The sequence below is a fragment of the Drosophila rhopaloa genome, unplaced genomic scaffold, assembly GCF_018152115.1.
Source record: "Drosophila rhopaloa isolate 14029-0021.01 unplaced genomic scaffold, ASM1815211v1 contig_2, whole genome shotgun sequence".
Classification (NCBI taxonomy): domain Eukaryota; kingdom Metazoa; phylum Arthropoda; class Insecta; order Diptera; family Drosophilidae; genus Drosophila; species Drosophila rhopaloa.
The window spans coordinates 1112927-1139467 of record NW_025335083.1 but is presented as its reverse complement, the minus strand read 5'-3'; the positions used below and the strand labels follow the sequence as shown (position 1 = coordinate 1139467).

The 26541-nt window shown below is 40.6% G+C and overlaps 4 protein-coding genes across 4 annotated transcripts in view; 2 read left to right on the top strand and 2 right to left on the bottom strand.

The window, feature by feature from the left end:
• The first annotated feature begins 597 nt into the window (after nucleotides 1–597).
• Nucleotides 598–3799, top strand: LOC108045705 (septin-interacting protein 1). Its single transcript, XM_044460195.1, has 3 exons — nucleotides 598–1046; nucleotides 1109–3384; nucleotides 3455–3799. Exons 1-3 carry the CDS (start codon nucleotides 938–940, stop codon nucleotides 3584–3586), a joined length of 2517 nt encoding a protein of 838 aa, XP_044316130.1. The 5' UTR covers nucleotides 598–937; the 3' UTR covers nucleotides 3587–3799.
• Nucleotides 3800–5720: 1921 nt separating this feature from the next.
• The window catches only part of LOC108049449 (neuroguidin), a 50959-nt gene continuing 30138 nt past the window's right edge, over nucleotides 5721–26541 (top strand). Inside the window, exons 1-2 of the mRNA XM_044460336.1 lie at nucleotides 5721–6009; nucleotides 6118–6272. Coding sequence (XP_044316271.1) covers nucleotides 6264–6272 — 9 coding nt within the window. The 5' untranslated portion in view covers nucleotides 5721–6009; nucleotides 6118–6263. The remainder of the gene's footprint in view (nucleotides 6010–6117; nucleotides 6273–26541) is intronic.
• LOC108044256 lies at nucleotides 9600–11450 on the bottom strand. The gene has a single exon (XM_017123192.2). The coding sequence runs from the start codon at nucleotides 11400–11402 to the stop codon at nucleotides 9957–9959; it is 1446 nt and encodes a 481-aa protein (XP_016978681.2). The 5' UTR covers nucleotides 11403–11450; the 3' UTR covers nucleotides 9600–9956.
• LOC108044257 (ABC transporter G family member 20) lies at nucleotides 17752–26289 on the bottom strand. The gene is made up of 10 exons (XM_017123193.2): nucleotides 26043–26289; nucleotides 21070–21191; nucleotides 20580–21002; nucleotides 20426–20519; nucleotides 19865–20211; nucleotides 19355–19764; nucleotides 19112–19298; nucleotides 18658–18923; nucleotides 18514–18600; nucleotides 17752–18427 (listed from the first exon to the last, which is right to left on the bottom strand). The coding sequence occupies exons 2-10, from the start codon at nucleotides 21171–21173 to the stop codon at nucleotides 18216–18218; spliced, it is 2130 nt and encodes a 709-aa protein (XP_016978682.1). The 5' UTR covers nucleotides 21174–21191; nucleotides 26043–26289; the 3' UTR covers nucleotides 17752–18215.

Below are 26541 nucleotides of genomic sequence, written 5' to 3'. Positions count from 1 at the left end.
ACTTTGATCACTCATAAATTTTTAATGAATGGTCCGATTTTAAAAAATTCTTCTACATTTCGATAGGTATTGATAAACACAATAAAACTGCATTTTTACTTTTCCAAAATATTTAAGTTTTTAAAATCGTATATAAGCGATTGTGGGCGTTAAAGGGGGCGTGGCACCTTTTGAAACAAACTTGCGCTGCGTAGGAACTCCTAGAATCTGCATGCAAAATGACAATCTTCTAGCTTTTATAGTTTCCGAGATCTCAGCGTTCATACGGACAGACAGACGGACATGGCTATATCGACTCGGCTAGTGACCCTGATCAAGAATATATATACTTTATAAATAGGCGAAACAAAATATTAAATTCCAAACTTGTTTTATCATATTTTTATTGTTTTATTCAAAAGGAGCGTAACAATTGTTTTTTAAGTTTGGGACCGCAAAGTCTTCGGAATGTCTCAACTTTTGACATAAATATTTACTCAAAATGAAAAAAATTTTAGGCAAACTTTCCTTACCAAATTAGAAATGGATTTAATATTGTACTTAACCTTCGAGTGAATCAAGTGAAAATACAATATATTTTTTTACCCATTTTGGTTTTCGTTTTCACTTTTCAGGTGATAGTTTCAACGCAAAATAAAGATGCAAAATATAACAAATTATAAAAAATTTAAAAATGAACCCACGCTTTCAAAATCATATAAGCAGTGTGTCGCCCCACACTAACTAAGCAGTTCACTTTTCCAGTAAGCAGTGTATCGCCTAAATAAATTTCTCAGTGGTTTAAACTCGTTAGAGATGGAAAACCATCGATGATGCCATCACTTTGATGTGGGCAAGGATGCGGGCCCATCTCTACCACAAGTCCCATCCCTATTACCAATCGGGTGTTTTGTTTACAGAATTTTGAAAACAAGCTGCATACTTCCGTGCTAGAACAATGTCGGACAACGAGTACGAGCGCTTCGAGATAACGGACTACGACCTGGACAATGAGTTCAATATGAACCGGCCACGTGGACGCCAGAGCAGGCACCAACAGATTTACGGTGAGCAGCGCAGTGCCACGGTTCTGGCCAGATTCATTTAGTAAATAAACCGCTTTCCCCAGGTATTTGGGCCGATGACAGCGAGGAGGAGAGCGGCGGTGAGGGCGGTGGCGGCCGGAGGGGGCGGTCCGCCGGGAAGCCCAAGGACTACACCATGCCCGTGAACTTTGTGGCCGGCGGCATTCAGCAATCAGGCAAAAAGAAGAAGAAGGCCCTGAAGGCGGAAGACGGCGAAGAACCCCGGCGGGAGGGCCCAGAGGATCAAGGAGACAGGAGCGACGACTCCACGGCCAGCGGACGTGCGGCCTTCGGCCAGAGTGACCCGGACGGCTCCAACAGCTCCACGGAGGAGGAGAGACCCTCGCTGAGTCGGAAACCGGCCAGTGCCACCTTTCAGCACCGCTCGCACATCGCCAGCGAGCGCAACGTGGGCGCCTGGGAGCAGCATACGCGCGGCATTGGGGCCAAGCTGCTCCTCCAGATGGGCTATGAGCCCGGCAAGGGTCTGGGCAAGGACCTGCAGGGCATCTCGCAGCCAGTGCAGGCTCATGTGCGCAAGGGCAGAGGGGCCATCGGAGCCTACGGACCCGAAACGGCCGCCAGCATCGGCGGAAAGGCCACCAAGAGCATCAAAGTGGACGAGGATGTGCGCGAGGCAAAGGAGTTCAAGGACCAGTTGAACAAGTGGCGCAAGGGAGCAGCTGCTGGAACCGATTCGCAGGAGCGACAGGGCAAGCGCTACTACTACAAGTCCGTGGAGGAGGTGATCGCCAAGGGCCACACGTCGAGCCATCTACTTTCGGAGAAGCTGAGCAAGAAACTGGGCAATGTGCCGGTGATCGACATGACGGGTCCTGAGCGGCGAGTGCTGAGCGGCTATCACGCCTTGGGCCAAGCCAAAATCACGCCGGAGGAGACGCTCTACGACACCGAACCGACGGAAAAGGGAGTCGTCCCCATCTGCGCGTTTGCAATGCCCGAATTGACGCACAACCTTCAGCTCTTGGTGAGCCAGTGCGAGCAGCAGATCATCGCCATCGACAACCAGGAGCGAGAATGCTCCAGCCAGCAGGCAGCCCTCGAGAGCGAGCACCGCAAGCTGGAGGAAATCGTGCAGCTGGAACGAAACCACATCCGCACGCTGGAGGAGTCTCTGGACCGAGTGGAGCGGTTGAGCGAGAATCCGGATCTGGCCTTGCCTCAGGCGGAACGACTCTTTCGGGAGCTACTGGAGGACTACACTGCCGAGTTCCAGGAGTTCGGCCTGGCGGATCTGGCAGCGGGCGTAATAGCACCGCTCTTGAAGAGGGAACTAGTCCAATGGAAACCACTGGAGCAGCCAACGGAGCCATTGCAGCTGGTCAAGAAGTGGCGCGCGATGCTGCAACAAGGAGAGCCGGCGGAGCAGCAGCCCCGCAACGTCTTCGATCCGTACTCCTCGCTTATTTGGGCCGGGGTGATGCCCTCGTTTCGGGCCAGCGCCGCAGCCTGGCAGCCCAAGGAGCATCCGCCCATGGCTGCGCTTCTGGACGCCTGGGCGCCCTTGCTGCCCAGTTGGGTTCTGGACTCTGTGCTGGAGCAGTTGGTCTTGCCTCGGCTGGTGGCCGGTGTCCAGGAGTGGGATCCCCTCACGGACACCGTACCCATCGACAGCTGGGTGCTCCCGTGGCACGCGATTCTGGGCAGCAAGCTGGAGGAGGCCGTCTATCCACAGATCCGCTGCAAACTGGGCGTGGCGCTGCGCGCCTGGTCGCCGCAGGATCGCTCCGCCAGGGCCATGCTCACTCCGTGGCAGCAGGCCTTCCCCGAGGAGGAGATGCAGGAGTTCTTGCAGCGCCACATCGTGCCGAAACTGCAGGCGACTCTGGGTGAGTTCGTCATCAATCCACTGCATCAGGACCTGGAGCTGTGGCACCAAGTGTGGGAGTGGCACGAGCTCATCGAGCCCATGTACATGGCTCAGCTGTTGGACCGGCACTTCTTCCCGCGCTGGATGCAGGTGCTCGTGGTCTGGTTAAATCAGTCTCCCGACTACGCGGAGATATCGCGATGGTACACGGGCTGGAAGAGCATGTTGAGCGAGTCGCTCCTCCGCGAGCCGAGCGTCAAGGAGCATCTGCGCAGAGCCCTGGAAATGATGCATCGAGCCAGCGACGCGCTGCTGCAGCCCACCGTCTCGCCCACACCCCCGCCCCCAGTTCCTCCGGCTCCTGTGATGATGTTGGATCTAATTCATCCGCCCGCCCAGCTGGAGTTCAAAGAGCTTGTGTCGCAGCAATGCGCGGACTTGGGCATCATCTTCGCTCCCATTCCCGGAAGGCGGGAGATGGGAAAACAGGTGAACGGAAATGAGTTTTTGAAAAAGTATGCCTTCACATTCTAATCGTAACTTGTTCTCTGATTCACAGATCTATCGCGTGGGGAAGCTCTTTTGCTACATCGATCGCCACGTCTGCATGCTCAGCGATGGAAGCTTCAGCAACTGGCAACCAGTGGCACTGAACCATCTGCTCGAACGCTCTCAAACTGGAATACTCTAAGTTAATATTTACGAAAATGAGTAGACTCTGGGTACCAAAAAATGATTAAGAAGTTTTTAATGCCTTCGTTAAGGTGTGTCCCTTGATAGTGCTCAGTAGGACGTCATCGACGGGGTTTCCTCAGCACACTAGAACATTCATTGTTCATATTTTGGCAAATATTGGTCCACGAAACCTAAACTATATAATAAATAAACTAGTCAAAAATTTGAATGAAACCACCCATTATATATACATACAAACCTATTTCTTAATACGGTGACATAACTTCCAAGGACTTACATGCAAAACAGTGTTTTTATACCCTTGCAGAGGGTATTATAATTTCAGTCAAAAGTTTGCAACGCAGTGAAGGAGACATTTCCGACCCTATAAAGTATATATATTATTGATCAGCTAGGAGAGTCGATATAGCCATGACCGTCTGTCCGTTTCTACGCAAACTAGTCCCTCAGTTTTAAAGCTATCTGCTTGAAACTTTCCCAAAAGTTGTCTTTCTATTGCAGGTAGTATATAAGTCGGAACGAGCCGGATCGGGCGACTATATCATATAGCTGCCATATAACTGAACGATCGGAAAATCCATAACGTTAGTGTTTTTAAAGTTAGGAAGTTGGGATTTTCTATGAGTTTTATTTTTGGTTGATATACCATTGCAGAATATTCTGTAAATTATATTCTCCAAAATTATTCATATGATGCATTCTTAATACTCATAAAAAGTCCCAACTTCCAACTTTAAAAACACCAAAGTTATGACACTTCCAATCGTTCAGTTATATAGCAGCAATAAGATATAGTCGGCCGATCCTTATGAAATTTGGTAGGTCGGATTGATTGGCCAAAAATAAAACCCATAGAAAATTCCAACTTTCTAACTTTACAAACACCAAAGTTATGGCATTCCCGATCAATCAGTTATTTGGCGGCTATAGGATATAATCGGTCGATCCCGGCCGTTCCGACTTATATACTGCGTGCAAAGGAAAGAAAGTTTCAATTAGATATCCTTAAAACTGAGATACTAGTTCGCGTGGAAACAGACAGACGTACATGCTTATATCAAATCAGGACGCAATGGGTTTTATTTTTGGCCAATCAATCCGACCTACCAAATTTCATAAGGATCGGCCGACTACATCTTATTGCTGCTATATAACTGAACGATTGGAATGCCATAACTTTTGTGTTTGTAAAGTTAGGAAGTTAAAATGAATATTCTGCAAGGGTATATCAACTTCGGCTCCGCCCGAAGTTAGCTTTCCTTTCTTGTTTTTGTTTAGGTTTATGATAGGAATCTAGTAAAGAAAAAAGAAGAGTTAAGTGGAGTTAGGAGAACTTTTTTAGACGATTATGCTGTTTTAAGCGAATTTCAAAATGGCGGGCAAAATATGGCTGTTTCCACCATTTTGAATTTCTTTTAAAACAGCTAGTGGACAGTTAACTTTATGGGAGAAGTAGTAGAATGTCTCAAAATAATATCGTAGAATTTAAAAAAAAAACAAAATTCTAATCGGTGGTTTGTATATACAAACACATATATAATCGGTATCTGTAAATAATTCATAATACGGTGACATAATTTTCAAGGACTGCATTAAACAAAATGTATCAATATAAATGTCTCCTAAAATATATCAATCATTTATATTTGAATGCTCTGCTCTTAAAAACCTTTGAAAATAAATGTACGAAAATGTTACATTAAGCTATTACATTTAAAAATGCTACATTTAGTTTAAGCAAGGAAATGCCATTTAAAATAGTTGAATGAGAGAAAAATAAGCGCCAAAATGCTAATTTGATGAAATAATTTACAGCTTCCAATGCTTAAATAATGAAACTATAAATGATTTAAATTAATTTAAACCAAGTGTTATATTAATAAAGAAATTCAACTTTTTGAAAAAAAAACTGAATCAATGTTTGTTAAAGATTCGCCTTGAACCGGTAATTTAAAAAATGTTTTTTATTTTCGGTCACAGCTTCACATAGGTTTGAGCAACAGCTAACTCTCTATCAACATTGTCATCAATGGTTTGGGTCTGAGGTGCGTTTTTCATTTAGTATATTTTGGATTAACTTTAGGTTTTTTATCAGCGACCGATGGTATATTTTAATGGTCCGTTAACGGTCAATCTACACGCAGCTGACTTTAGAACGCGTTCGGAAAATAGGAATAAACTGACTCAGAACGCGTGAAGTTCTTCTGCCGCACGGAAAATCAAAACAAATACTAAACTCAATGCGAGGCAAAGCGTAAACAGCGCAGACAACTGAAACTCGCACAATGCAATAAAAACAGTGATAAATCAAATGGACCAGATTTAATTTAGCGCTAACGGCAAATAATTGAAACCGCGTGTCTTTCGTTTGCTTGTCCCGCTCTTTTCCGGCACTCCCCCCACCATACGAAGTTGCGAGTGAGTGTGTGTTCCCCTGAATTCAATGAATTCGGCAGGCAGTTCAAAAGAAGCCCAACTAAAACAAAAGTGAATTTACCACGTGCGCCGCTTTCTCGCGTCTTTCAGTTGTAGCCGCATTTCGTTTTGTTTTACTGCCGTCCCTCTCTAACGGTTCCCTCTGCTTTGACCGCTGCCCAGCCTCCCAGCAACCGGCGTTTGAAAAGCCGCTGGATTAGGACTCATTAACGGGACACCCACACAAGGACATCACAATGGTGCAGGTCAGTTGCAGCTCCAATTTGGGATAGAAAAAACTTTTCAAAAACAAGGATAAATTAGCGCATCTCAAGTATAAGTTTATTTTCTGTGTAGTTTACCGCCTTACCAGCTTCGAAAATTGCTATTACAAAATAGATTACAAATCCATTATTTTAAATAATAGTAATCAAAACATAGGGGATTACAACCTGGATTATATGTATTGCATCTATGTACATGTGCGTGTAAATCGTTTAAAAATATCCGTTATCATGCAAGGCCAAATCCCATTACTATTTAAAATAAAATTTAAAAAATGTATAGTAAGTTGTAGGGAAATTTTCATTGAAGAAAAAATGTCTCTGCATGTAGAAATCGGACCTGCGACTAAATTTGTACTGTGTGGACTGCTCAAAGAAGCTGGATCGTCTGAAATAGAATTTTGGAAATTCGCAAGGCTTATCGTTTGCCTATTTTTTCCCACTAAAAGGCTGCACACAACAAAATGTTTTAATGCCTTTGATAAATATTGATTCAGTACTGAAAACTGTAGTTAGTTCGTGGGCAAATAACTTTGAAAATAACGTGTGCATCTTAGTTCCCTATGTCTACACCAATTACATTTTAACCGGCTTAAAATATATTTCAATTACAAAACGAATTTTACTCAATATCTTTATTCAAACGAAAAATAACCAAAAAAATACCAAATGAGTTGCGATGAGTTTTTTTAGAATCCGAAGTCAAAATTATTGCAGTTACATTTTCCGTATTACGCCAATGCCTAACAGAATATACTTTTACTTGTACTAAACTGCTTAGTTTTAAAAATATGTAATTTGGATTATATAAAATGTAATACAACAAAAGCTGAACACTTTTAGTGTTTGTTACAAATTAATCTCATATGTTTCTTCATTTAAATCCATAACTTAAAACCAAACCCCAATTCATACTCGAATATCCCACCAACGAACCCTAATTTATCGAAAAGAAAGAAACATTTCTGGTTTCCCTGTTACATTATATTCCACCCCGTCACTGATCTTTTGACGTCATTGTGCACAACCCCATAATCCCAGAACGGGACACCAGAACTGAAAATGCACTTTTTACCGACCATCCCGAGTCGATCCGCGCCTCACCACCCAACTAAAGCCAAACATAAACCACCCAAAAATCCAACACAACCCCCACCTCGTCTTTGGTTGCACTTTCCCGAGCCGGAATCAACCACCAAAACCGGGAAGTTACGAAAAATATGCTGATTCCAAGCTTCGAGAGTTTGGAAAAAAAATTTGGCCATTGGTTGTTTTTCAATATCGACAGACAAGCCAACTAAGATTTTTAAGTCAGATTTCCTTTCACTAAGTAAGGCGAACTAAAATGAGGAGCACAAAATGTGCTCGACATCCTAATATTGTTGCAGAAAATTACTTGGATAACCGAATTTTTAATGAAGAATGGCACCAGAAGCTGCAAAATTGACAATCTGCTAAAAAATTCTTTGTTAATTTGTATAATAAACTAATTTAATGTCTTCTGATTTAAAAGAAATGTCGGGGAAAATAAAAAATTTAGGCAATTAAAGTTAAAGAGACCAAAAAAGCAAAATTATACAAGATAATAAAATTGTATTCCATTTTAAAATAGATTCCATCCTGCCATATTTTCTATGGTATTACCTTAAGCTACCACTATTTGAAATTATGTAATTAAGGTATTATTTTGTAACATAAATGGTCTAATTTAAATAGTTACAATATTAAGGCTAAACGTTTTATTTACACAAATTTTAACAGATCAAAGAAGCTGGGTCGACTAAAACTCGAATTTTTGAAATTTGAATAGGTTAATTGTTTGCCCACCTTTAGTATTAAAAACATGGAATCGTTAAAAATTTCAAAAACATAAAATTTGACTTAAAAAATTTTTTTTTTTAAAGCACTATTACTTTTTATTTTATTTCCTCGAATTTAGCAGCTTTACCGATCCCAAAGCAGTTTTCATAAGATTCATAATCCCCAAGTTCTGCAGAAATTAACTACATATAGAGCAGTTAAGAAATAAAGAAGTGAGAGCATTTCCATTGCTCCCCAGATTGGAATTACCCCTGTGATACCCTGTGATTAGGCTTATGTGGAGAGGCAACCCTGGATAGTCACCTGCCGCCGTTTCCCTCCGTTAAATGAGTGAAGTTCCACTTTTCGATTTGAAATGCGTTTTGCGCCTGCCCCGGCCAACTGTCCACCCGGCCCTCTGCCCACCCATCGTTCCTCCCCTGCAGCACTACCACGACCTCCTCCACCCACATGGTCGTCAAAGCGCTTTTTACCCATTTGCATTTGACGATGCCCGGGCCGAGGAGCAGGTCCTTGGTCCTTGCATGCGGTGGAGGGTGGTTTCACTTCGTTTTGCACTGCGCTTTGGCCTGCGTTCAATAGCCAAAGCGAACGAATATTTCTGATGTTTGACTAAACTTTGTTGTTGTTCCAGTTGCTGCAGCTGCAACTACAGCCTCCTCCGCTCCTGTGGCTAATGGTAAACTGCCAGGGAGGAGGTAATAGGCACATTTGTGCCCCAATCTTCACCGTCCAATCCCTTTCGCCCTAGCACATGCTAGCCAGTCTCTTATTTTGTAACTCTATGCGCCAACGAATGTCAAAAGCACAGAAAAATTTCAACGAGGATAACAGACACGGACGCATGCTAATCAGGACAATTAAGTTAAAAGCAGTACGGATGCATCTGCCTGGGTGTGTGCTGTGGAGACTTAAACTTAAGTTTAGCAAGTATTAACTATCAGAAATAGATGTTGATGTATTGACATTAAAAAATGTATAATTCTATAAAACGACCTATTTTTAAAGTTAGGCCGATTTGTAAATAAATTTTTATTTGTGGCAATGGCAGCTACATATATAATATGATACTTTGATTTTGTAAAATTAAAAATGTTTATTTGAAATCGTAAAAAAAATATATATGTTGAGTTAGCATCAATACATGGTAGAAAACCATAATTTTTGTCGTTTTTTCTAATTTTTCCTAAGTTCAGATTTTTTTCTTTGTGAAACTCAATTCACCTTCAAGAAAAAGGCCTTTTACAATATTGGGCAATGTTTCAGTCTATGAGTCAGAAATGAGTCTCCCAATAGCGAACCGTCCAAGTATCTAATTGTTAGATGGGTGTAATCTAGATTATGAGCAGTGCTGGATTAGGTACCATGTTTTTTTAACTAGGTAAGGTACAAGGAAGTTACAGAAATAAACATGTAGATAAGCTAAAAAGACCCACCATTTTCCAAGTGTATATTTAATTTTAAAAGGTAAAAATCATTAATTTACATTATTTTGTATTGCCTAATTTGGTCTGTTGGCGTGTTTATAAGAACGGATTAAGCATATAATTCAGAATTTTAAAATTATAAACATACTAAGTAACTTCATAAACGATTTTTTTTTGTGTTCCAGTCTGTTGGTGATTCCCGTTCATAAGCGTTTTTGTAGCATCATTATTTTGTAAAACTTGTTACTTGCCTTGCCACTGACAATCGTCGGTATCCACCGACCACCTTAACTTGAATAGGTCAGCTTATCTTGGCTTCCCTTGGCTTTCGATCCGATTGCTCCACCTCAATCTTTACTTTTCGATTTGTTCTTTGCCCTGTTCCCTCATGATTGCGTTAAAATGGATTTTTACAATTTTATGTGTAACGATCGTTGCGGTACAAGGTGGTTACCGAACTTGTGGAGGAGCAACAAGATTCTGGGCATGGTGAATGCCAACCGATATCCTCCTCTCTTTTGTTAGGCGTCAAACGAAGGCGTCTGTTACGGCAGTTCCACGTGGAGGGTCGACTGAGAGTATCTAATACGGAGCAACACTCACAGTGCTCTCGCTTCGAGCTTTGGGATGAAATTGAGTCAGGACCAGAGCTAGTTGTGTTCAAAATGATATTTTTTTGTGATGGAAAGGAGTTATGAGAAGAGCGAGTGATCCCCAAGTGACTGCCACCACTCAGAAACCTGGCGAAATTTTGCGGCTGCTGCAGCTGTGAAACTTGCTGCCAAGTGGGCGGATCCTGACGCAAAATGTCGCGAAAGTCCCCCACAGCTCGATGAGTTTCATATGCCGACTGTGCTTGAAACTCATCCTCGCTGAGCAGGACCCGAGCCTTCGGGGGCACAAACCGACGCCTGTGGCGCACGTATTGGGACCTCAGCCAGCGCACCAGCCGCCAAAGTTCCGGCCAGGGGAGCAGCAGCCAAACGATGGTCCATCCAAAGCCTCTGTGATCGGAGGCAGTAAGGATCAGCCAGTAGGCGGTGATCCTCAACAGGCGACGGTGCAGGCGCCGCAGGATAGAACGCCGCCACAGAAAGCAGAACTTCTGGCATGTGGACTGGAGCGACCATGCACCACCCAGCAACGCCAAGGCCATCACAATAGGCCGCTCCTCGAGCACCTGCTTAAAACTTCCCTTGAGCGGCCTCAGTCGCAGCGGTCGCTCGCCGCCAGATGTCATTAGGGCGGCGGAGACCACGATTACGCCCGCTAGATGGGCGCCCAAGGCGGCAGCCGAGCAGTAGAAGCAGATCAGCGAATCCGCCAGGTGCGGACAGCTTAGCCACAGCACGAGGCCGAAGGTGAACTGCGCGACCCGCTCAAGGTCGCAGCTGACGATTTCCAGCGTGAGGGCGAACGGTTGGTCCGTGAAGATGCCGTAACAGGCGTGGCTGTGGGTGGGCAGCGAGATAATCCGTTGCTCCTCTCCCAAAATCCACAGAGGCTTTCCTTCGTAGCACTCATTCCGCTGGCGATGTGCCTCGTAGATTTCCCGCACGGTGGCCCCCTTATATTGACTGTAATCTCCGCCAGCGGCGATATGCAGGCGCAAGCGGTTGCTCTGGAACACGTTCCACAAGGTCAGGGCTGTGGGACGCTGACAGTAGACCTGCACCCGGTTTTGGATGTACAGCATCTTGAGCAGCGTCTGGCCATCCTGAATGTGCGGTTCGTCAGGATTCAGATACGTCACCAACTGGTCGTGAAAGGCGTCATCCAGACTGGCGATCGGGGACGGCAACTTGAGGAGCAGGATGAGAACGAAAGCGAGAAGTGGAGTCCCCGTTTGAGATACTTGATGCATGTTGTCTGGCCCAGTGTTTCAGATTTTTCTATTCCGAGAATTGTTTACCCAAACGTACATAGCTTGAGACTAAACAAAATATTGGCTAACAAAATTCCAGCTGACTACATAGTCTAGATTGTTCTGTCTACATGCAAATACTAAATCTCTAGAAACAACAATAAAGTCGGCTGATCATTTCTCGAGACGGTAGCGTTTAAACTGAATCAGCGAACGTTATAGAAACCAAAGGTTCATCAACCGTTGATGCAAGTTTTTCCAACATACCGGAATTTCATGGTGTGTGGCAATCGAAAAATAAGAAATATTTGCCTAAGAAAATTGTGTTGTGTTTTTTCAGAACATTCGAATCCTTTGTGCCCCATTTTCCTTCAATATTTCGTTACCATTTCTTTTATACTTCGTTCGTTCCATTTCTTTGCATTTCCACAGCGACTTTTTGTAACTGGGCATGTTGCGTATGAGCTGGTGACTGACTTCGGACCACGAGTACTACTACTACAAAGGACACAGGGCATAAAAACTCACTACGAGTGTGTACTACCACCAAACCCCTTTTTTCCCAAAAAATCAGGGGGAACAAAGAAGGGGAGAACAAAATAAAACTCGGCGCTCGTTCTATCAAAGTGGAAGTCGCGGCCTGAAAAGGATATAAAAGCCAACAAACTCCGGAAAAAAAACGGAGGAAAGCCTAAAAAGCTAGGGAAAGCCGGGAAAGAAAACTGGTCAAAAGGAGAAATCCCGCACAAAGTGACAAACGGAAAATAACAACAAGCAGCAGCCACAGAATGCAAAAGCGACTAAGATGGCAGATATACTCGTATATTGGGAGAGGGAGCGAGCAGAGCAGCATGCTTTTTGCATTATGGCCAAAAATCGAACTGGAATTTGTGCAATTTTTTGGCCCGGCTCCTTGTTGTTGCTTTTGGCCTGCTCTGCTGTGTGGCTATCATTGCGTTCGTTTGGAACGTATCTCGTTTTTTTTTTGAGTGGTGGTCGAGGGTGGTGTGCGGGGAGGGGAGGGGAGACGGCCGGTGGCCTCATGCATTTTCCGTGTTTCGTATTGTGCGCAAAATAAATTGGTAAGCAAGCGAGCAGGCCAGAAAGAGATGGGCTCAGAGAGCGAGAGGGGGAGTGTCCTGGTCAATGGCAATACATACACGACATCCCGTTCGTACATAGTCCCCAGTGCAGTTGTGTGCAGGTCCTCGTTTTCCTCTCGTTTTCCCGACAGCATTTCTGAGTGTGTGCTTGTGTGTTCCCCCCTATTCCCCAGACCCCCGCAGCCCACTCCCACTCCCTCTCCCACCCATCCTCCCTCTCTCGCTCTCTGGTGTATTGCACTTTGTCCCTCAGCTGCCAGGGCACCACCGCCTGCAACCCCACCCCGTGCACGCCCCTTTTTTATATTTCTGGCCACCGAAATAGGCTGCGTCGCTGTCGCTGCCGCCATTTTCGCCAGCGTCGCCGTTCACGTTTCCATTCGCACCCCCCATCCCTTCCCCAAAATCCTCCACTTCCTTCCCTGACCCCCACTCCTTTCGCGTCTTTTCCCCACGCATGTATTGCAGCCGTTGTCGTTGTTGTTTTTTGGTGGCTGCATCGGCTGGCGTTTTTTGAGTACTGCCTTTTGTGTACAGTGGTCATGAACGAACTAAGGCTCAGACATAATTTGTTATTTTTAAAAGTACAAATTTGATAGGACTAATCATTACTTTGAAACTTTTAAGTTTCTGATAAAACTTCAAATAAAAATAGTAGTTTTAAAACAAATTTAAAATATCGGCTTTATTATTCTTTTGCAAAGGATACAATTTTGCTTAAATTAGGCTGAGTTGTGAAACTAAAATTGTATTTTCTATTGAAGAAAGGACACACGACGTAATGGGCCGTATCGACTGTATCATATAGCAACATAATAAATAGCTATTTTCACAATTTCAGAAATACGGTTTTAATTTTAAATAAAATAATACGACGTATAATTTAGTTGCCATAGGAAAAATCAAAAAATGAACAGGAAAATAATTGGGAAATTGAAAACTGACGATTTTACAAATACATTTTTGATCGAAATGAAAATTTATCAGAAATTTGACTAAACCTCATTTTTTTTAAAATACGTATAAGATACAGATTATAAGTATAGCCCTTTTTTAGGACATCAAATTTTGTTAAAGCTGCACCTTTTTATACCCTTTCAGGGGGCCATTATAAGTTCAATCAAAAATTTAATATATATAAAATCGTTGTTTCTTAACATATACATACGCTAATATATAGCAGTTATTATTATTTATTTTTAATCATAATAATTGACTGTTAACTCTTAATCCACCCATATCGACATATTTTAATCCACCTTGTCCACTGTGCAAACCCAATCAGCAATTGCGCCATATAGAACGATTGAAACACAGCGCGACATTTCTGTTGCTGTTGCCACTGCTGCTGTTGTGGCTGCTATTGCAGCAACCTGATGTAGTTGCTGCTGCTGTTGTTATGTGTGCCAGGCAAAAGGCCAAACGCATGTGTGACCAGAGCCCCAGATGCCTCCTCGTGCTCTGCTCCACACGGCGGATGGCAGGACTTGGAACACAGAGCACAGGACATGCCACATAGGGAGCGAGCGAGAACGAGAGTTGAAATCAAACAAAATACTGGGGCGAGTGAATGAAACGAGCCTATGTATAAAAGCTTCCTCTGCACATGAGAGCAAGAACCAAGTCTGCTTGTGTGCGCTTGTGAGGTGGAGGACATGTAGGTGTGGTGTAGGTGGGTGGTGGTAGAAAGCACGCATGGATGGGTGGGCCTACGCGTCGGTAGCCGGACCTCCACTGCCTCCAAAGCGGCAAACGCATCGAATGCGCATCGAATCGAAGCCCAACGTTGATTGTATTATATTGGCAGAGTTCAGGGCATTCTCCCCTGGCCCCCTGCCCACCTGAATCACCCGATTTCCGCCACCCACTCGCCATAACTCTGGTTGTCCGTCAGACATCAGTTGAACAGCGTGCACTTAAATGGCAGTGTGCGGGTGGGTGTGTATCTATGTGATGCCCCCGCTATAGGCAGCCCCACATGCAGAAAATTGAATAAACTCCTCAAATCAAATTTTTCTCCATTTTGCCGAGAGAAAGAACTTTGACTGACATGCAGAAGAGTGTGTAGGCGGTGCCATCTGTGTGTATCTTCGCCATTTAAAGGGTCAATGAAATGCAAAAGTCGGCAATGATTTGGGGTCTTTTCAGTTGTAGCCCCAACGAACTTTTTGGCCCTCCAAGCTTTATTGTCATCTTTGATTTTGATTACCAGATGGTTTTATTTTCACAAAATATTGCCTTTCATTCGATGGGAAAAGAATGGATACAGTTTTATGGACAAACTAAAAGGTTTACCGAATATATTTGATAATATAGGATAATATATTTTTCGTTTTTATAATTATTCGGAGGGGGCTATAATGTTTTTAACGTAAAATGAGGAAGAGTGAGAGAGTATATATAGGTTTAAACCTGTCAGCATCCTATCTCAGGACATATTAAGGCTCATTTTAAGACTTAACACTCAAACATTGCAACATGTGCCGCTTATCCTTCGTTTTAATCGTTTTTAGGATGTCTACTTCTTTATCCCAAGTTTATAAATATTTTTGATTACACCTTCATCTGTATGATAATTCTCTGTGCAAATAGTCAACTACGAGAAAGATTAACCATATAATCAATTAATCTTTTTAAGTAGTCATCATCATAACTTTAAGATTCTCTATGCTTGAAGTCTTTCCGTCCGTAATTTGCATTGAAACGAAATGACGTTTACATATTTACACTTCTCCCTTGGATTTCGGATGTTTGTTGACTCTGGCTGACTCTTTTGGAATATTTGTGTGTCTGAGTTTGCGTGTAGAGTTTGTTCAACTTGTTTGAAGGTCGAGCATTTTACTAACTTTTCAACTCTTCGTCCTCCCATTGCAAATTTAAAACCGAAAAATGTTATATGTATATACATGAAATGGGTCAAAAGTTGTAACAACATTTCCTCAGTCTAGAGAAAGTGATAATGCAGAAATATGGGGGTTTTTGTTTTTCTGCTTGTTGATATTGTTTGTCTTTTATTGTATTCTTGTTTAAAGTGCGAACCATTTTTACCCCTTAATTGTTTTTTAGGCACCTTGACCTACAGATGCAACGTTGTTTCTTGTCAATAACGTTGTTTTTATTGGTATTTGTTACTGCTGTCGCTTTTGGGGCTTTGCAATAAAATTCTTCGTCTTCGAACCAAACAAAAATAATTATTAACATGATGTTTATTTCATTTTTGTGAGAGTAATGCAGAATAGAAATATTTTAAACTGAGTCTTTTGTTGGATACTATAATGACTCCAAAATGTATCTAGTATTTTATTTTAGTTTTGTGCAGCTATAGGAAGATAATTAGCACAAAGGGTTTGGTGGGTCCATTTCAACGCGTTGCAAGTGCAATCTAATGAAAAATTTCATTCAAATAGAATTTTTATGCATTAGCTGCCAAAGAAAATATCCGAAAATTAATAGGAATGAATGAATAATAGGAATTAACTATGTAGTCGAGCTATATCAGTGACCAATTTCAAAAACCAATTTTCAATAATGTTTTAGTTTACCCCATGAAGGATATATATTCTTGATCAGCATAAGTAAAAATAACCATGAAATAAGCATGTCCGCCTGCCTGTATTTCAATGTAAATGCCTAGAGGTTTTTACAATCGTCCTTTTATATATGTACGCAGATCAAGTCTGAAAGCGGCGTTGATCTATATTCTTAGTCACCATAAGAACGATAGGGTTGTGTTCGAAGAATTATGCGTATAATTCTCTTTTTTTTGATTACTGTGATAGTTTTATATCATTTATATCATCCCTTGAGTTGACTAACCTATAGCTTGTGCCAGTGCTCGGTAAACTAGTTATCGGTGTCTACAAAAAAACGAGAATTCTTTGGTTTTTAATTACAAAACAAAAGGGTAAATTCTTCAAATTGCATGTAAAGAAATCCCAGTTAAAAAACAGGATTAAATCGTATTGCAATGTCTATGTTAATATTGAATATTAACAAAGTATTCATTGATGGGGTCTCAGGAATTGTTTTATTAATTGTATTTTACCAAATTGTAAAAAGGAAAGGGTTAAAAATAGAGACAACTAGCTTCTAACAGGACTTTGGGGTCTTATATTCGTATAGTCCTCATTTTGTTTACACTTTCAAACTAAATACCTTTTTCGCTTAATTATTATAGTTCCAAAAAACGTTACCTTTATTTTAAAGCAATACAATATAAATCGTGTTACACAGTAATCTTTTTAGTATCAAAATGAAAATCAGATGAACATGTGCTATATTGAGCTTTACACTTCCCTTTATAAAATTTGTATCATCCTACGAAAGAACCATGCGAGCTTCTTAACTTAATTTGGCAACAAGTTTTTTCTCAAATTTTACGCATACTACGACAACGACTTCCAGCTTGCACATTTAATGCCAGTTATACAAAATGCAAAACTAAACTTTATGCCACCCAACGCCCATTACAAACACACGCTCACAAGGACAAAAGGACTAGCAGGATGACCAAACGTTGGCTTTTTTATATTTTTTTTCAATCCCCTCGTTTTTGTATTTGGCAAAGATAAAGTTTTGTAATAAAAATGTCTGCTGGAAGACAGCGGGAAAGGGGTCAGGGGGAGTCATGCACCCGGGCAGACATTCTGTCTAGCACTTTCGAACCCGAAGTGTGTCAGCAACTTTGGCACGTCCTCGACATCGTCGTCGTGAACGTGTCCTTGTCCTTGGCCCACACACAAGCATAGGCAATATTATATATATAAACAAACATATACATTTATATATATCTGCATATACGTGTGTAGGAGGACTGTTTTTAGTTTTGCAGTCTTTGAACTTCACAGAGAGTCAAACAAGAGAAATTTGTTGACGGCCTCTTTAACCGAGTCATTTCATTTGCAGCTTAATCATTTCTTTAAAATGTCTGATAGTAGTTTGCACATTATAATCGTTAAGAGCTTTAAAATGGTAACTTAAGCCATATAAAATAAAATGTTTACATACATTATAATTAATAGGTTTTCAAAACATCCAGGCCTAACATGACTTTTATAAAAAATTGTTCTGCAAACACTGCGCTCCGTTTTTTGTGTGCTTTCATGAGTTTTTGCATTAAGTTGCGTTGTAGATTACAGAATATAGTTTATTAAAACACAATTTTTTTGTTGTGATATTACCTCCGTCTTTCCCTTAGGAAAAATTTATTGCAATCAATATTAACCAGCCCTAAAGTTTTTCAAACATTTAATTTAAGTGTTTATTTTTGGTTGATTTGAAATTTCGATTTACATACGTTTACATTTTAAGATACAACATATCTACATGCTAGATGTGGCTAAAAATGTACTTCTTTTACTAGGATTAGTGACCCTATCAATCATTTTGAATACGAAATTTTCTCTTTTTAATGAGTTCGATATGTTGTCCTGTGTATTATAAATACTTTTGTGAGACACCCTTAAGACCTTATGCTGATTTTAGAACAGTCCAGCCCGATAAATGAAGACTGTCTAAGAATGCGTTACGAATCGTTGGTATGAATGAGTTTCATTGTGTGATGAGTCTACAACATGCGAGTGATTTTCTTCCGATAATTATTAAATTAAAATAAAACAATATGCACATAAGATCACCTATCAAAAAATGCTAATTCGTTACAACTAAATGAAAGGCCCCCATATGTTAAAGAATAGCCCAAGATCCTTCTTTACGCCTTGCGTCTGATACCGATCAGGCAGAGCACAAAGAAAATGATGGTCCATCCGGCCATGACCAAAAATCCATTGTAGACCTTCTCGTGGGTGATGCTCCAGCCCTTCTCTATGACGTTGCGAGCCGATATGGAGGGTATGGTGAAAGGTAGCACCATCACCAGATCCTGGAGAAACTGCGGCATGCTCTCAAGGGGCCAAAGAAGTCCTGCATAGATAATAAACATGTTCGTTATTAGACTACTAAGACCGAACTTACACTTGTTTTACAACATGATGGAAAAAAGCTCTTACCGCAAAGAATAATCATAGGGTAAAATGCTCCAGTGGCCACGAAGTTTGCCTCGGTATGCGATTTACAAAAGACAGATATGAAGAGACCTAGTGGAAGTAGTAAATGTTTTTAAAGTGCACTGCTAGAGTCATTTCTTAGCCTACCAAACAACATGCCACAAAAAGCGGTCAGTGTTAACAATCCAATAAGTGTTGTGGTATCCCCGTTGTTGTATGTATCGAAGACAAGGCCAATGTACATGATGACCTCGAATGACTGCAGAGCCATGATGATGAGCTGCGTTAAGAGATGAGCCCACAGCATTTCGGTGGCCGAGACACCTGCCAGGAGAGTTCGGTCCCAGATGCCATCCATACGCTCCGAAATGAACACCGCAGCCGTCATCAAGGTAGCCAGGAAAAACACCATGCTATAATGCATTTAAAGAATTTAATAAGTAAAAGTTTTATAGATTCCGCATCACAAAGAGTGGAAAAAGAGAGAATATTTAGAAAATCTGGAATAAAACAAATAACTGATTTACAAAGTAACAAAAAATGGAATTCGGTGAATTTTATGTGAAAGAAGGCTCTTGAGTCCATGTGGACCTCTACTCACGTCATGACCACACCCGGGGCACAATATTGCTGGAACTCAATGTCTGTACTGCCGAAGATTGGTTCTTGGAACTGGACAGGCAGATCGACAATAGCCGTGGAAACGTTGCAATCCTTCACAACACTCCGCATGAAAGTGCTGAACTTGTCACGAAGTTTTCGCTGCATGAAGTACGCCACTTGTTGATCTGCAGAATAACTTCTTAGATTAAAAGAATTTCACTTCGTCCTCGCTCGCTCTTACCTGTCATATCGATGTGGATACTAAGTTCGGCGTGGTCCACGGCTCCGTCACTGGAATGGATCCCATCCTCCAACACCGAAAGAATCGATTCGCTAAAGTTCTGGGCAAAATGCAAATAGCCCACGGTTGTTGCACGCTTTGCATCACTAAGGGCATCAGCTTCACTGGAATAGTATTTCCGTGTGGCGACATCGTCACCCAATTCGCGGATGTATCTGCAGGATAGCTTGTTGAATAGGCAGCTGTCGTTTTGCTTGTAGACTGTGACCAGATTATCGTCAAAGCATTCACCGTAGCTCTGCACTTCGCCAGAGTAAACCCCTATCTCCAGATTTGTAGGTGTTTTTCCAATGGCCAAATAGAAGCACGTCAGTTGTATAATGGGGAAAAGTAGCATAAAGATAATTCCTCTGAAATAAATGATTAATTACCACAGTTAACTATTGACCTTTTTGTTTAAAGATTAAACTATGATGCATTAATAATAAGCAATGTATGATCCCAACTTACGAAGGCTGTCTGAAGAGTTGCACAAAGTTTTTAGTCATCAGGGCTTTAACCCTGCCCTTGGTGGTAAAGAAAACCTTTTTGCGGTTCTCGTTCGGAGGCTCCTCGAAAGGAATGGGCTGTTTTTCGGGCGAGTTCGTCTCGTGGGTGTCTATGACTTCAGGTGGCAGCACAGCTGCCGGCAGAGCCTGGTTCTTGTTGTGATTCATGATCTGGGTCAACTCGTCTTCGTTGCCTTGCCGCTGACTCAGAATGAGGAAGGCATCCTCGATCGACTGAGTGCCAAATTTGATCATGATGTTGGTGGGCGTATCCTCGGCCAAAAGCACGCCATTGCGCATGAGACCAATCTGAAAGAGTAGGTTGGTGTTCAATATTAACAACCATTCGTTAAAGCGAGATAATTTTAAGGAATACCAATTCACATATTAATATTAATAAAACTAACTTTAATTATGTATACGCATTTTATAAATGATTTAAGTGGAATCAGCCTATTTGAGAAACATTAAAACCACTTCTTTTTAAAGTTCTGAAATAATCATTAAACCAAATTTTACTCACGCAATTTGCCTGTTTGGCTTCCTCTATATAATGGGTGGTAATAATCACAGCCAATTTGCTATTTCTCGTGGTCTCGACGAGAAAATCCCAGATTCTACAAAAGTTTAAAATAATGTCAAATTGAGGGCAACCCGATGGCTCTTCTTTTACACACTTTTCACGCAGCATGGGATCCAATCCCACGGTGGGTTCGTCCAGGATGAGGAGTTCCGGATCGTGGATCATGGCGCAGGCGAAGGACAGACGTCGCTGTTGACCTCCGCTGCACTGCTTGATCATCTGCCTGGCCGGCGGCAGTTGCAGCAGCTCCTTGAGCAACTTGAACTTCTCCCGGATGCGTTCGTCTGTTAGCCCGTAGATGCGACCAAAATAAAAGATCGTCTCCTTGACGGTCATCTCCTCGACCAGGGCGATTTCCTGGGGCATGAACCCCACGCGGGATCCTGGCACTCCGCTGCCCGGTTCACCTGGCTTGACGCCCAGCACGGAGACCTCTCCGCCGTTGAGACGCCTCTGGCCGACGATGCAAGAGAGCAGGGTGGTCTTGCCACAGCCGGATGCTCCCAGCAGTCCGTATCTGCTCGATAGGGAAAAGGGAGAAATATTCAGATTGACGTTTACCGACAAACTTCAATGCCACTCACATGGAACCACGCATCACGTTCATATTGAGCTGGTTGAGCACAATCTTGGGATTCGATTTGGAGCCATAGTACTTATAGCCGTTCCTTACTTCCACGGCCGCCATATTGTGTTGCCTGAGGTTCTGTGGAATAGTTATTGAAATATTCTTACAGTTCTGACATTCGTACACTCAGGAAAATATTTAAAATTTAATTTGGCATACCTTATAAATTATTTTTTACCCTACTCAAACCATCATAAATCATTTGCGTCAACAATTCATTCTTGATTTGGCTATGTATTTTATTGATTTGCTTGGCTTTATGACATGCACGTGCCGAGGCACTCAAAGCACTTGTCCGGTCCAAAATTTATTTCGGGTTTTCTATGTGTACCCAAAGTACTTGCTAATTAGCGAACTTTACGCTTGAATGAAGATGAAAATAATTCTAAGATCTAACTTACTGAACTAAAAACGAAGTTCGTTGACATCTGAGTTTATTGGAAATGATCTATGAAATTGAATAAGCTTTGTTTGTAATATTCTTTAGCTCCATTGGAAACGATCTATGAAATTGAATAAGCTTAGTTTGTAATAAAAAGCGAGATCTGATTATAAACATCTGCAAGCCTTACAGATTTATCGAATATTGATGAGTTTGTTTCCTATCGTCAAAACTTTTGAGCATAAATCCGCGTGCACTGAGAGAATATACAGAGTATAACCATACGGTTAGGATGATAGATATATGACAGGAACAGCAATACTACGAATTTCGTAAAATTCCAGTATAGCATAATCAATGTAAATGGTCTTTATAAAAGATAAATTGTAGCCATAAGAAATACTCAACCAATTTGGATTAATTTATTGTTTTAATTAAAAGTTCATATCATAAAAAAAACAGCCTTAACTATAATGAAATACTATAGCAGATATATAACAGAGACGTCCGACAAATGGGGGTTTCAAACTGAATCTGTGTAGTTATATGAAAAGTCGATTGCAAAGGTTTTAAATCTAGCTTTTTAAACTGAGTTCGCAAACGGTGTAGGAACAAACTGACATGACATGACTGACAAACTGACTATATCGGCTCATCTAGCGATGTTTTAGAAATTTTTTTCACAAGTTTTAGAAATGAAATTATATAAAGTTCAGGTCTAATCTCATTTCTTTCATTACTCATTTCTTTCTATTCGAAAGCCTGAATATACATTTATATTAAAAGTGCAAGGGTATATACTTTTTCTCGGTTAAGTTTTATTGATATATTTTCCTCTTAAACGTTTGAGAATAAGTCACAGACTGGGTGAGCCAGACAGAACTTCTCATGAATAGGTACTGAAACGTCTTGAATAACAATCATATACTATATAGAAATGTATGTGTACCCACAGATAAACGTCAGTACAAATGCATTTAGAATAAATAAACACCTTGAGAACTGGCTTTTAGAAGCAAAGAAAATGAGAAATGAGAAAGGGGTTTAAGGGGCACATGGTAAAGTGTAACTTGTTATTTCGAATAGATCGTCAGTTGCATGACGGGAGAAAACCTTAAAATGTGAGAAGAATCGTTAAAAGTCACAGTTATAGTTTGTTTTGTCGGAAAACAAAGAAACGACTAAATGTGTCGCATTAAAAAGTTATTTGTGTTACGACCTTGTTGGACTCTGGACTCTTACAGAACAATAGTATACCAAATCGCAACTTGCTGTAGCACATTTAGTTCGGGGAATTTTATATTATTTTTACATGTATGAACCCTAAACTCTTTTCTTTCCAGCCACGTAAGGAGACTTTAGTTGAAAAGAAAGTAATATATTAAATGTGCAAAACTTTCAAAGTTTTTTATAACTTCCGCTAATAGGTGATCACTTTATCAGGATCACAAAAAGGCTTCCTTTTGTGTATGTCGGCATAAAGTCGCCTTTTTGCTTTATTTTAAATTTAAACCGAAACTTGACCTCGATTTGGCTAAACTTCAAAATCTTTTTCGTAAAAAAAACTAGTTCTAGTAATTAGGATCGCAAAAATACTAATGGTATAGAATAGATTTTTTGTATCGTTATATACATATTTATTATTTGTAAATATCTACCAACAAACCGAAAAAAAAATTAAACCCGTGAATATGTGACCTCGCTAATCAGACTTTGACCCACTTAGAGTGCCAACTCATTTTTAGTCTCAAGCCAGAAATAAACTAGTTACTTCATTGCATTTTTAACTATTTATCTCTCTTACTCATGTATTTATCTCGACATATCATAGGTATATACACAATCAACAACAAAATCAACAATAAAGTTGAAAAAAGCTAACAAAAACCGCCCATAAAGCGTTCGAAAGTATAACCTAAAAAGAAAAAATATATATATACATGTTTACCCAAAAAACAAATTGAGTTAGGTTAGTAACACACAGTCGTGGTCATAACTTTATATCTTGTTTGTAAAATGTTTGCTGCCTTTTTATTGTTACTGTTTGCTTAACATTGCAAATTATGACGCAAAGGACAAAACTTCAGCTTAATGTCGTTTAGGTTTTATTGTTTTATGTCGACTTTTTCGAGTCGAGTTCACATGCGTGAAAAATTGCGCTTCAAGTTGAGTATAATTAAAAACAATGTAACCCCTGCCCTGATATGGTTTACCATGATCATTTAAACAATAAATACAACCTTGTCTGTTTCTTTGGGCATTTTACAATAACTTTTTGAAATATACTCGACTAACCCGAATTACAATTTACAAGAGAAATTTCCCTGCACAATCGAATCATTTTCGATATTATATCCGATTTTTCAATAACGACACCTGCCGCAATAAAAATAAAAAAAACCCAAATAATTAACAAAACAAAACAACCAAGAAGCGACAAAAAAAACGAACTTCAAGGTTGCCAACTGGTTAACGGCCTGCGCTGCTGACGTTGTAACTCAATTGCGAGCGGTTCCAAAATTTGTGGCTATATTTATTGATGTCTTTCTGTTGGTGTTGCTGCCATCTTGACTGCAGGCGTATTTTATTTGCCAATGTTTTGCAATGTTTGCAATTGAGCTGCGGCGGCCATGAGCCGCTTAGAAAAAGAGGGACAGTCGCCCAAATTGCTTTCTCAGCCCCAAGAACACAGGCACGAGCATGGCCAATGGGGTAAATAATTATTAAAGCACACGCGTTGCTAAACGGTCAACAAGTTTGATATTACCTTGATGCAGTTTAACGGCTTGTTTAGCAGGCCAACCGTAGCAGCAGCAACTAAAACCAATCCGCCCGCTTATTTCAGTGCTAGTGGGTATTTAGTTCGTGCAACATGTTGCACATGTTGCAGCTACGAGAGCAACACTCCACGCTCTCCTTGGCCAGCTGCCTACTAAAGCTCCTGCCAACTGCTTCCTTCTCATTTGCAGTCTTTTTCCACAATTTTCTTCTTTCTCTTTCATCGTTTTTGTGGCATGGCCACTTCTTATATAAGCCGCAACAATCATTTCGGTCAAACTTCAACAGCAACGGCGGCAGCAACATATCCACAACAGCTGTCTGCCTCAGCTTGCGCGGCTGTGTTTACATCATTCACCTTTCGACAAAGTTTACTCTTTGCTAATTTCATCGATTCTTATTATATGAATTTTTCAATTGAATTGGAGGCATAAGTTAGGACAAGAATTTTTGACATACTGGGTTGCATACCTACTGGAAAAGTATTTTTGAGAAATACCAATAAGTGTTATTATCTTAAAAGACCTGCAGAAACTTTAGGATAGTATTAAAAATTTAACCTCTAAAAAAATGCAGATTTGTATGTATGCAATGAGAAATTTAGTTTTAAATAATGTTATTAAATTCGATTGTTTAACTATCATTTTAATGTTTTGAAAATTTGTTAAATTATAAAGATCGACTATCTTGCCTATGTATATTTATTGCAAGTTTAGGTTTTCCCATTGAATGCACACGTGAGTTTATGCATTATACTTTCATTAAACGGTTTGTCCTAGTCGTTGTAATTTTAGTTAGTTGTTTACTTCGATTTTACTTCTCCTTACCGTTTTGTGTGTCACAGTACTTTTTCTACAATCATCTTGTCCCCTTTATTTCTTGTTATTGTATGTTACTACATCTACGAGGAAATTACTATGTTTAGTTAAGAGTGTGGAAACAAGCTTAATTATGTAAAGTAGGGGAACCTATTAATTTTGTTTATTCATGCAGCAGCATGAATTTTGTTCATCATATCATCTTCTAACAACAATTTATTGGTACTCCTCTTAGCTCACACTTAAAACAAAAAATAAGCGAAGACAAATAAATGGACGGGGAACTGTTGCAATATTTTGCATTGCTTAACCGCTGTTCGACGCGGTCGAGATCAGTTTAGCTCTCAGTAAGCTTTTTTAAACACTTAATTTTAATTTTATTGCTGAAACCTTGTTTGGAAAAAGCAAGCATAATGCACAGAAGGATAATAGTAATGTAATTTTTTTTTTTGTGTCTCTTGCAATTCATTATTATATTGGTCGTATTTTTCTCTATTTAATAGTGTCAAAAATTAACACAATGTTTTTGGAAGAGATCTTTGTGTACACACAACGAAAATCACACACACTTGGATAAAATACACATGTGGTCATGGTTCGGAAGCAGTCCGCTAAAGTTTGTGTCTTAAGTCTTTCGTTTTGCTTTTTTCTCTTTGCTTTTGTGGGCATTTCCCCACAAGAGGTTTATCAAGAGCACAAAAAACACCAATTTTTATTTCAAAGTTTACATTTAATGCGGAAACTCAAATATTATAGTCTTTGAACATTTTGTTTTCTCTGTTATCTCTCGCTATACATTGAATTTTTAATTTTTTTCTGTGCATTTTCACATTGTAGTGGTTTTACTTTTGGAAAATTAATACCAAATTGTTTTTCTTATTTTATCTTCACACACACTTTCATAATATGTTTCCTTTTTTATAGATAGGTATATTGATAAATTAACCGTACCGTATAAGTCGGGTGATTTTTCGCCTATCTTCTAACTTATCGTGTTGCGCACGCGCACTTTTTGTGTTGCAATTATTTTGTTACTTGCTGTGGTTTCTTTTTCTTAGCTTTTCGCCGATTTTTAAGAGTGGCTTTTTCGGTTTTTCTTTGTACGGTCTCTCACGCTCGGCTTAATCGGATCGCCTAAACGTCTCCGCTTGCCACAAGTGTCGTTTGCAAGCTCCGTTTCACGACTGAGCTCACCAACAGGCGGATCGCGTACTCGCAAGCTCAATCTACCCGGCTTGGCTCAGCTCGAATACGGCACCATTTAATGCTTCTCTTAGCTTTCGGCGGTCGCGACGCTTTTCAAAGCGATACTGAAAATAAAAAAATTAATATATGCAGTTTTTTTGTTGCTTCCTTGAGTAACGAGTGTATAAAAAAATGAAGATAGATGGTATGAAATAAAATTATTATTGCGACACAACGCAGTACTTTTTTTGTTCTTGCTTTTCTA

Excerpts from the sequence above, each read along its gene's own strand:
- LOC108044257 (XM_017123193.2), bottom strand. The coding sequence starts at position 21,173 with ATGGCGGCCGTGGAAGTAAGGAACGGCTATAAGTACTATGGCTCCAAA. Across the intron at positions 21,003-21,069 it reads AACGTGATGCGTGGTTCCAT|ATACGGACTGCTGGGAGCAT; the intron begins GTGAGTGGCATT and ends CCTATCGAGCAG. Across the intron at positions 20,212-20,425 it reads AAGCCAAACAGGCAAATTGC|ATTGGTCTCATGCGCAATGG; the intron begins GTGAGTAAAATT and ends CTACTCTTTCAG.
- LOC108045705 (XM_044460195.1), top strand. The coding sequence starts at position 938 with ATGTCGGACAACGAGTACGAGCGCTTCGAGATAACGGACTACGACCTG. Across the intron at positions 1,047-1,108 it reads CAGGCACCAACAGATTTACG|GTATTTGGGCCGATGACAGC; the intron begins GTGAGCAGCGCA and ends CGCTTTCCCCAG. Across the intron at positions 3,385-3,454 it reads GGCGGGAGATGGGAAAACAG|ATCTATCGCGTGGGGAAGCT; the intron begins GTGAACGGAAAT and ends TCTGATTCACAG.
- LOC108044256 (XM_017123192.2), bottom strand. The coding sequence starts at position 11,402 with ATGCATCAAGTATCTCAAACGGGGACTCCACTTCTCGCTTTCGTTCTC.